The sequence below is a fragment of the Coffea eugenioides genome, chromosome 2 (genome assembly GCF_003713205.1).
Source record: "Coffea eugenioides isolate CCC68of chromosome 2, Ceug_1.0, whole genome shotgun sequence".
Classification (NCBI taxonomy): Eukaryota; Viridiplantae; Streptophyta; class Magnoliopsida; order Gentianales; family Rubiaceae; genus Coffea; species Coffea eugenioides.
In genome coordinates, this window is record NC_040036.1 from 12,843,863 (window position 1) to 12,854,064 (window position 10,202).

Below are 10,202 nucleotides of genomic sequence, written 5' to 3' on the forward strand. Positions count from 1 at the left end.
TCTAACTTTATAGATCGCAAAAGAAAAAGATTTATTTGGGGGAGTCATAGACAGCTGGATTTTTGTTTATGCTACTGACTTTTTTGGTTTTTAAATAGAATTATACACCATACCGGTATAAAGGGCTCTGTTTTTTTTTTTTTCCCTTTTTTTTTGGGGGGTGGGGGGGGCTGTGGTTATATAAATAGCTGTCTCCAATACGTTTCACCTTGGTCGAAGCCAGAGCAGTATCCATCACCACTTAAATTTGTCCCTGACCACCTCTCCGTCTCTGCCTCCATATCCATCCCTCCGTCCATCATAAATATTTATTCTAAAATATATATTCTTCCAGAATTCTCCTTTTCCAGTTCTAGGCAACCTCTTCTGTTTTCCTTAATTTCATTTCTCTCTTTGAAAATTTCCGTTCTTGTATGGCAGTTAATTTCTTGAACAATCGAGAGGTATCAGACCTTTGCCTAGGAAAACCTCCTCTCAAGTGGGTCCCCATCGGCGCTACTGTTGCGGAGGCATTGTCGGCGTTGAAGAAATCGGGGGAGAGCCATGTGAGCGTCTGGTCCTGCTGCTCCGACTACCATTCTTCTTCCAAGATCAAATCTTTTGACAATAATAACGCTGTTATTGTGGATTCTCCAGCTTGCAAGTGTGTGGGGAAGATTTGCATGGTGGATGTCATTTGTTTTCTTTGTAAAGAAGAAAACTTGGCAGATCCTTTCAAGGCTTTAGAGGCTTCTATCTCTCAGATTTTGCTCAAAGCCCCTCCTTTGTCCGTCAGGCATTTGGAGCCAAATTCGAGGTTTACCAATGTTTTTTTTTTTTTTAATTTTGTCATCTGGGTTTTGTTTTTTGATGAAAAATATTGGTGGGAAATTTTTGTTAAGATTTGTTTTCAACAATTAAGGGAGAAAGAAATTTAATACATGTTATCCACCCCCCTCTTTTCTCTGAATCTGAGATTTTTTTTTTATTTCTTATTGCTGTTCTTTTCCTCCGTATGCTTTCTTCTGTGGTTGCGATGGAAATTTTGTTGTATGCTATGTTTGCTGGTATGACCGTATGAGCTGTGAGTTAAATTTTCATGTTGATTTTTTTGTTCTTTGAAATGTTAGAGATATTCATTACATGCTTTTGGGAAATTTGACGGGGTTAAAACAAATCATGTGATGCAAGGAAATTTATGTAGATGAAAGATAAAATTCAAAGAAGTTAGGTTACAGTATTTTAATGGGGTCGTTGCTCATCATTATTTTGTTTGATTTGGCAATTCCTTCAGTTTGGAATTTTACCTGTTGTAGGAGAATCTATCTAGTTTGTGGAAAAAAGACAATAAGAAAAGGATAAGAAAAATGTACAGTGAAAAGAGTGCTCTGAATTTAGGGGAAAGTTGTAGGATGAAGTGACAATAAAGGTCCGCTTCATCAGAAAAAAGGGAACTTTATTTATGTCAGTCAAGTAAACGGAGACGCATGTTGTCTTAGTCTCCTTTGCCGTCTTCTATTTACACCAGGAAAAATCAAATTTTGGGTTTTAGTTTTAAAAAACAAAAAAATGCGTAAGTTAAAGTTTTTATTTGGCTTTTGAAAAAAATTCTTTATAATTCGGTACACTTTCCTAATGATGTTTGACGTTGTCTCTATCTCGAAATTCTGTTCTGCAACTGCATGATTCTGTTACAATTCCTTTAATTTATTCTGGATGATGCAACTTCTGGACTAGTATTTGAATACTATGATTCTTCATGAACGAGTCCATTTTGGTTAGTTGTTGGTAGTGGTTAAGAAAGAAAGGCAACTGAAGTTTCATTTTATGTGAACTTTCTTTCTTTAATGATACTTCATATATTGTCTTTTCTGACGATTTTGACTTGCAACTACCTGATCCTATGCTTCTGGATTAGTATTTGAATAAATCCATTTTCCATAAATCTGTCGATTTTGGCTGGTAATTGGTTTTTACTGATTGATTCCTTGACTTACAGCTTGTTGCAAGCATTGGATTACATACTTGATGGTACACAGAACCTGGTTATACCGATTGAAAGCTATGCAACCAGGAATTCAAGAAAGAAGTTCCTGGGTAAACCAGCTCCTTTCAGCAGCACACTCCACAATGGCCGTGAATACTGCTGGATAACACAGGAAGATGTAGTCCGCTTCATTCTCAACTCCATCGGAGTTTTCTCCCCAATCCCAACTTTCACAATTGAATCACTAAACATGATTGATCATGATATAATGACTGTTCACTATGATGAACCTGCCTCTTCTGCGTTGGCCTTATTTTCTCGCTCGCTCGTGGAGCAGGCTTCTGTTGCTGTCATCGATGAAAATAACAGATTGATCGGCGAAATATCGCCCTCCACTCTTGCATTCTGTGATAAAACTGTTGCTGCGGCAATTACAACCCTTTCAGCAGGTGATCTCTTGGCATACATTGATTGTTGTGGTCCTTCGGAGGAACTGGTCCAGCTAGTCAGAACGAGGTTGGAAGAAAAAAATCTTGAGGCTATGTTGGATCTATTGGAGGAATATTCTCTCTCATCATCGTCGTCATCATCAGCATCTTCGAGCTGTTCTTCTGATGATGAGTCTGCATCAATCAAGTATGGCGGATCCGGTAGGTATTCACCTGCGAGGAGGTCAGAGGCAATTGTTTGCTATCCGTGGAGTTCACTTGTGGCTGTAATGATTCAAGCCCTTGCACACCGTGTGAGCTGTGTCTGGGTTGCGGAAGCGGACCACACCTTGGTTGGGATTGTTACATTTGAAGGCATGCTTAAGGTTTTCCGGAGCATTGCCGGCGGCATTAAGTAGGGGCGTAGAGGTTAGTCATGCAGTAACGAACAAGAAGCCAGGACAATGTGTTCAAGCCATATTTACTTTGTTGAAAGGAGGATTTACAATGTCTTGAAAATTTTTCAGAATTTTTAATATGAAGTTGAACTTGTGCATGAGTTTGTGCGTACATATATATATATATATATATATGTATTTCCTTCTTGTTGGGGTAAAAAGATTCATCGAGGGAGTTGCTCCTCTCATGACAAACTCTAGAAGAATCAAACAACAATTGCAGTACTTCACAATACTCTTTCCCTCTCCGGAGAAACATAAAAATGAAAATTTTGCGTCTAAAAGTTTCTACTGCAAATTCCTGACTACGTGATTTGCCGAGACTGGGAAGAAAGAGAGAAATCGGAGTACTAATCAGGCGCCGGAGGCCACTTTTTGCCGCTGTAAAAGGCATTTACAAAATGCAACGGATCTTATTGGCATTTCTGGCGTAGAAGATTTTGGTTAGTTTATGTAGAAGCTATTTTAGGTAAACGAACAAATAGCTTTATTTATCGAGAAGTAGAGATAGCCTGCAGGATGTAAGAAAACCTCAGAACAGAAAATGAAGCCTACAATTTCTCCAAAAGCATTATTGGATTCCTACACCAAAAGAGGCATCAACAAAGCGAAGCAAAAAGGTACATGCGATTGCGCACATCCAAATAGCGCACAGCTTCTGAAACGTATCCTTTTTGCACACCCTTCTTTCGTCTCTGGACCCGAGCTACGTATAATTTTCAGTCACTTTCCCTAAACCACTTCGTATTTCCATTTCTTGATAGATTCCTGTATATATACATGATGACAACAGAGCTCGGTCAGTTTAATTTCTCAGAAAGTGTTACGAAAAATATGCAAAACAAAGTGGAAAAGAGGACCAGAAAAGAAAGAATTTGCAATTAATCTCATCAAATTGTCTCTGAGAAATTCTCAATGGTTTGAAACCAGAAGCTCTTCTGCTTTCACTATTAATTTTCGGAGGGAGCCAAGAGCAAGTGAAAGAAATCTTGCATATGCTTTATGTAAAACAAAGAGTTGAGATTATTTCAATTGAGAACTTATGCACCATTGAGACATATCTACGTTCCTGACCTGTTGAACTTTTCTACAAGGAAGCATTTGCACGAACTCACATGTGGCTTCACCTCTCTTTGCTTCGGCCTAATTATCAAGCTGGAGAACAACAAGAATTTAGGATTTTCATTTATTAACAGTTAACAAAATAAACAACAGTGTCTTTTGCAAGAAAAAGTACCTGGATGAATTTATTATTGCACAAGAGTTTTACAGCCATCACTAGTCATACCAATATTTCAGCTCTGATACACATGAAGACAGAGCTTCCCGTACTTGGACATTTTCAGAATCAAAGTCCAGTGCATCTTCATAAAGCCTTCTAGCTTGCTGCAACAACTTCACCTTCTCTTTGCTTTTTCTTGGCCGCAAACGAGATCTTTGCTGTAATGCAGCCCCCCATCTGAAAAGAGCTGCAATGCATCCATTTTGATTGAGAAACAAGTTTGACAACTTCTGCTTGAATTACAGATTGTGATTTTCCAAACCGTAAATGGTATATAAGAAGATTAGAACTTCAGAACGCATCAAAAATTTCTTTCACTAATGCATGTCCACCATATATGATGCCAGTCATCCTATTCATAGATTTTCAGGTCTACATGTTTTGATAGCAGTATCACTGGGAATGTAAAAAGCATAAATTGAATATTTGATCTTATATCCAACAGGTCTTATCACCATTCCATCAAACAATATAGAGATGGCAGGGAGTTTATCATATACCATCTGGTGCATGGATATTGCTCTTAGACATCATAGCATCAAATTTATCAATTGCTGCTAGGAATACCTCATCTGCATCAGGAGCAGCACCCTGAAATTTGCATAATGCAGTCAAGTGCAGTATAAGTGATAGTGACAAAATAATACTCGAGAAAAACTTGTGTAAGAATATATTTCGTGAATCATTAAACAAGCTGCTGTCCAGATAACCACTGGGGTCGGCCCAATGGCCAAGGAGGGCGCTTAGAGTCTTCCCTGCTGTCAGGTACAGGGTTTGAATCTTATGGCTGATGGTTGGGGGTGGGAAGGGTGTGGGGAGGGGTAGGAGAGTTAAAAAAATACTGTTGTCCAGGTGAAAGCACCTGGCATGATTAAAAAGGAAGTAATTGAAGCACTTTGAACTAGAAAAGCCAACTTTGGCAAGGGTTTTTGCTTACTGGTCCAACATCGGCAAGTAATTGTGCTCGGAAGAAAAGAGCGAGTCCCCAGTTGTACATGGCTCTCACATCATTTCCATCAATTGACAAGGCTAATCTATATTTTCTTCCAGCATTAATGAGCAGTCCTTCACACTCTTCACAAACATCTGCAAGAATTGATGAAATCTTGTAATTCCTGGAAACTAGATCCTCTGCCGTATCCCATTTATCAGCTGATGCTTCATTTCCAGTGAGCAGAGCTCTCAACTGGCGGCTGAGCCTCAATTTTAGCTCTCCATGAAGAAGATATGTGTTTCCCAACTGGCCTACTGCTAATAAGCTCATTGGCCTTATGTTTAAAGCTTGCAACAGCAATTCTGCAGACTTACATAAAAATTTCTCTGCAACTTCATCATCACCTTGCAGCACCAAACACTCTTTAGCTTCTTTTAGAAGAACATTAGCTTCTGCAAGGCACCTACTGAACTCCATATCTTCTGAAGCCACTGTATACTCATCCTTAGTCTGGGAATGTTGAGTATCAGAAATCACACTCTCGCCTCTGATAAACGATCCATAATCCTCATTTTCACCTCTTTTGACACTGTCAAAATCCTCAAAATTCCCTGCCAGATAATCTATTTTCTCGTCTTGCCCAAATGATGTCTCAGTTTTCCTATGCTTAAGGCTTACCCTGAAGTCCATAGATTCAAGTGAACGATCATGAGATGACCATCTTTCAACTTCCTTTGCATGACTTTGCTTCCAAGAGACTTCTTGGTTGCTCATACAGTCTAACCTCCTTTTCTGGTAAGTATACTTATTACTCTTAAGCACTTCTTTAACGGCATCACGCGTCTCTGCATATTTCAAATACTCATTTTCGGCGACCACATTCATTCTCCTAGCACCATTAACCAAGTTATTCGCTTTACCCCGATTTATATTATGATATTGATAAGTTGGTCCACGCAAACCCTCGTTCTCATTTTCAGCACTTCTATTGTATAATGATTTTGAAGTTCTTTCTTCAACTGAAGAAGCTAAAATGTTGCCTTGTTCGCGATGATTTACCTCCACATTTTTCAGTTCCCTCTTGCTCAAATCTCTCATTTTAATAGGCTTTGGGATTTTGGGCTTCTCCTGAAACAAATTCACAAAAAATTGGCGGAAACTAAAGCCATTATCACCTACCTCTTTCTTTTTCCTACTTGATTTTTGACTTAAATTTCTCTCCGTATCTTGAATCTCCGGTAATATATTGCCGATACAATCTTCAGCAATACTTTTGGCATCCAAAGCATCTAAGTTAATTGATTCCAAATTTTTCAGAAAAGTTCCTAAATCATTCAAGCTAACTTGATTGCAATCAATACAATCCTTAATACCGTTCTTCAAACTTACAAACTTAGCATCAAACCCACTTAACAAATCTACCAAGTCCCTCATTTTTCCAATAGATTCCTTTAAGTTCTCATCTTTAGGCCTTTTCTTAGCTCCACTGAAGCTGATATGACCCCCATTAGAAAACCCAACTGAGAACCCAACAGCAAAAACAATAGCACAAGCTGGAAAACCGATTATTGAAGAAACTTTTACTCTAGAAATTGCCAAAGCACAGATAAAACCCAAAAGGTATACAAAAACATAGTACTTCTTATCACCAAATCCAAGAAAACTTCGGAGCTGATCATACTCACTTGAGTGGTCAAAGTTGCCACCGAGCTGAGGATGGTCCCACCCACCGTAGTAATCCACTGAGGCAGAAGCAGCAGTGGAGCAAAATGGAATCATCTTGGTGGTGAAAGAACATTTTCTTGGCGATAAATTGATAAAGTTCGGATTTTTCTGGCCAAGTGGTGAAGGATGAAAAATGAAATTTTGAGTTGAGAATTGAGGATGCAATTGGAGAACAAGTCTTCTTGTGATTAAGATATTCATTTTGGGGCAAACTGATTACATACGATTCGAGTATGAACTATGAAGAGGCTCTTATATTACATAAGCAGATTGAAGAATCTCGTCGGCCTTTCCAGGTTTAATCCAGCCATTTGATTATTTCTGTTGATCTTTCAATCTCTTTTTTTTTTTTTTGAAAATTTTGCCTTTCATTCGGATGTGGGGCTGGCAACTTGATGGATCAAAACATGGGCACATGTCACTATGTCAGGGCCTCATGGATTCGGCAAATTCCTATTTCATAAGCATCTCTGAAGCTTCGGCTCAATTCAATTCATTTTTGCCTAAGGATACAAAGAGGCCCATTCAATGCTGTTATGGATTACAATCTGCAAGCTGAAAAAGGGATTTCGGGCCTGGATCAGCCCTTGTCAAGGTCCGATAAAATTTGTGGTTCAGAGAAGATTGCGTGAGGATTTTGTTGAGACTTAATTGTACCAATTGCTAGAAAAGTACTATGCTTTAGATTGTCAAGTTACAAATGGTTGGTTACCAAGATATGATGGTGAGTTAGTAAATATAGAGAAAAAGACAAAAAGAAACTTGCAATCAAGATTTTTGAAGAAAATATTTAGTTTGACAATGCATAGACTAATTTCTATCTATTCTTCGTATCTATTCTTCGATATCTTTATATGTTTGATGATGTAACTTTTGTCATTAGTGCAAATTATAATAAAAATATGATGTTTTATTTGTCTTTCATATCCGGTCAGAACATAAGTAATTCCTTTAAAATCAGATGACAGTTCTAAAAAGATGTACTTCTGCAAAACAAAAAACAAAAAGTGTAAATAACACCATAATTGGCAATTGTCAAGTAGCATCCAATATCGGCAAGGCCTCAACAACAAGAAGCATAGGTCTCAATTGGTGTAGACAACTGACCAAAAATGGAAGGGTCGGATTTTCCCACATCTCAACTTTTTTCTTGAAAGTAATGGACGCGGCTGCCAGGTCTAAAATCATAGTATCAATCAATATTGATGAATTAGAGCAGAGGCGCAGACATCTAATTTTTGGCGTTGTCAAAAGCCAAAAAAAAAAAATAATAATAAAAATCTATAATTGACCCGAATTTGGCCAAACATATAAGATTGGAAATGTCTAGTTTACCTAATCCATTGATGGGTCTAAGGTTGTTGGCAAGCGGACTGGATTGCATTAGTTTCCGTACGAAGCCATTTTGCAATAGTTTTTCGTTTTCTATTTTTCGCATTTACGACCTAAACTTGAATAGTAGAAAATACTCTCTGTATTGTCGCAATCTTGACTAATTCTAATTCTGTCAGCGAACCAAAACGTCACTGTTATCATAAAATACAATCGGCCAAAATCTTACCAGCTGTCCATCTACGAGGCTGTTTTTTTGTTTTTGTTTTTCAATGGATGGAAAGCATCTACACTGCTTTTATATTGCTTCCTCCGTCCCACTTTGATAATTCTGTTTCTTTTTTTACACAGTTTAAGAAAAAATAGTTAACTTTGTTGGAAAAGTAAATTTAGATTGCTATTTTTCTAAAACACCCTCACATTAAATAGAGTACAACTTTATGGGAACTTGAATTGATGGTAAAAAAAGAATCAACTCTCATTAAATGGGGTAGGTTTATAGTAACAACAACTTACATTGAATAAGGGCATTTTAGGAAAATTAAAATACAACTACATTCTTCAATTGGAAAGTGGACTACAATTTGGAACAGACGAAAAAGGGATGTGCTGTGTACTACATATCATATGGATTTAATTAATTGCACGAATAAAGATTTCTGATTAACAATTAGCAAGGCATCTTATGTGTTGTCCGGTGAACAATTCACTTCCAAACTCGAATGCATCGAATTTAGTCTTACTACAATCGTTTCAAATTATATTTATTCGGCTGTGCATCTTCTTGATCTTGCATATTGTTTGGCTCACCATGTTCCCAATTACAAGAATGTTCATTTCAATCTCCTGAGTTGGTCGAGATGTTAAAGTTGATGTCATACCTTCCTATCAATTCGGGTTCGATCCTCTTCTGAAACATCAGTCCGTCACACAAGATTTGCCTAACGAGTCCTATCCTTTCGTATAATTAGCGGATTATTGTACGAGACATGATTTACCTAATACGCATTCTCGGGTGGCAGTTGCAGTTTAAAAAAAAAAAAAAGAATGTTAATTTTACCGTAAGAAGAGTTGATCATGAAGAGTCCTCAATCCATTGGTGAAAACAAGTGAGACTGGAAAATTTACAAGCTAAAGTCGGTCAACGGAGGAGAGTTGCCAAGAATAAATGCATGACACTGCTATGAGCATGACCGGCCATCAAAAAGGGCGAAACAATATAAGGATTTTTCAAGGCTACTTTACATTTTACTCTGCAATTTGTCGGCAAAGCTGTGGCCTTGATTTCATGAGCACCTTTTGGGTATTGCTGGGAATTAGGACTTGATAATAAATTAGTAAGTATTATTAACCAGGCCCCGTGATATTACTTGTCAAGATTACAAAAACTACAGTACAAATGTAATCGAAGGTGGTGTTTGTAGGCCTGTCAACGGTCCGGGTCTAGACCCGGATCCGTGAAATTATTGTGAGTATGGGTAAGGATTTAATTCCGTTATCCGTATTCGTATCCGTATCCAGATCCGGATTCGGATCCGTTTTGTAAAATAAAAAAATGGATCGAATACGAAATATAGTATTTCGACCCGTATTAGGCCCGGATTCGAATATAAATGGATTAATAATTTAAAATATGTATATTTATCAATATAATTTGATTAGGATGATGTATTTGAGTAAAGTCAATTTGATTTCTTTTCTTATTTGGTTTTTTTTTTGTATTATTTAGAAATTAGTGTATAAATATATTTTTTTCTCATTTTTATTAGAATTTATAAAATCTGATAAATTTTTTCGAGTAGACCCGACTCGGATCCAAGACCCGTCGGATCCGGATCCGGGACCCGTCGGATTCGGATCTGGAACATAGAATAGAAGACCCGTCAGGTAAACGGGTCGGATCCGGGTCCAATTTTGTATGCCGGGTCCGAGATAATGAATTTCAGCCCGGATCTAACTCGTTGACAGGCCTAGGTGTTTGGATTGCAGTTCTCTGTCAAAAAATCTTTATATTTCTCAATAACCTTTTTATCTCACATGCGAATACGCATTTCTCAATTCCAGTACTTTTTCTAAA

General features: G+C 37.7%; 2 protein-coding genes across 3 annotated transcripts; one reads left to right on the plus strand and one right to left on the minus strand.

The window, feature by feature from the left end:
* Window positions 1-228: 228 nt before the first annotated feature.
* Window positions 229-2,950, plus strand: LOC113762138 (CBS domain-containing protein CBSX5-like). Its single transcript, XM_027305436.1, has 2 exons — window positions 229-796; window positions 1,979-2,950. The coding sequence occupies exons 1-2, from the start codon at window positions 414-416 to the stop codon at window positions 2,811-2,813; spliced, it is 1,218 nt and encodes a 405-aa protein (XP_027161237.1). The 5' UTR covers window positions 229-413; the 3' UTR covers window positions 2,814-2,950.
* A 372-nt stretch (window positions 2,951-3,322) lies between these two features.
* On the minus strand, window positions 3,323-7,080 carry LOC113760532. Of its 2 annotated transcripts, none has more exons than XM_027303154.1 (5): window positions 5,072-7,080; window positions 4,635-4,725; window positions 4,090-4,321; window positions 3,927-3,995; window positions 3,323-3,620 (listed from the first exon to the last, which is right to left on the minus strand). In XM_027303154.1, the coding sequence occupies exons 1-3, from the start codon at window positions 6,992-6,994 to the stop codon at window positions 4,131-4,133; spliced, it is 2,205 nt and encodes a 734-aa protein (XP_027158955.1). In that variant the 5' UTR covers window positions 6,995-7,080; the 3' UTR covers window positions 3,323-3,620; window positions 3,927-3,995; window positions 4,090-4,130. The 2 variants fall into 2 exon arrangements, with proteins under 2 accessions (XP_027158955.1, XP_027158956.1); XM_027303155.1 differs by having other exon boundaries at window positions 3,927-4,007.
* Between the last annotated feature and the right edge of the window lie 3,122 nt (window positions 7,081-10,202).

Coding starts and splice junctions, on each gene's coding strand:
- LOC113760532 (XM_027303154.1), bottom strand. CDS start 6,994: ATGAATATCTTAATCACAAGAAGACTTGTTCTCCAATTGCATCCTCAA. Junction 4,726..5,071: donor TACTTGCCGATGTTGGACCA/GTAAGCAAAAAC, acceptor TGCAAATTTCAG/GGTGCTGCTCCTGATGCAGA. Junction 4,322..4,634: donor CAATATCCATGCACCAGATG/GTATATGATAAA, acceptor GATGCATTGCAG/CTCTTTTCAGATGGGGGGCT.
- LOC113762138 (XM_027305436.1), top strand. CDS start 414: ATGGCAGTTAATTTCTTGAACAATCGAGAGGTATCAGACCTTTGCCTA. Junction 797..1,978: donor CATTTGGAGCCAAATTCGAG/GTTTACCAATGT, acceptor CTTGACTTACAG/CTTGTTGCAAGCATTGGATT.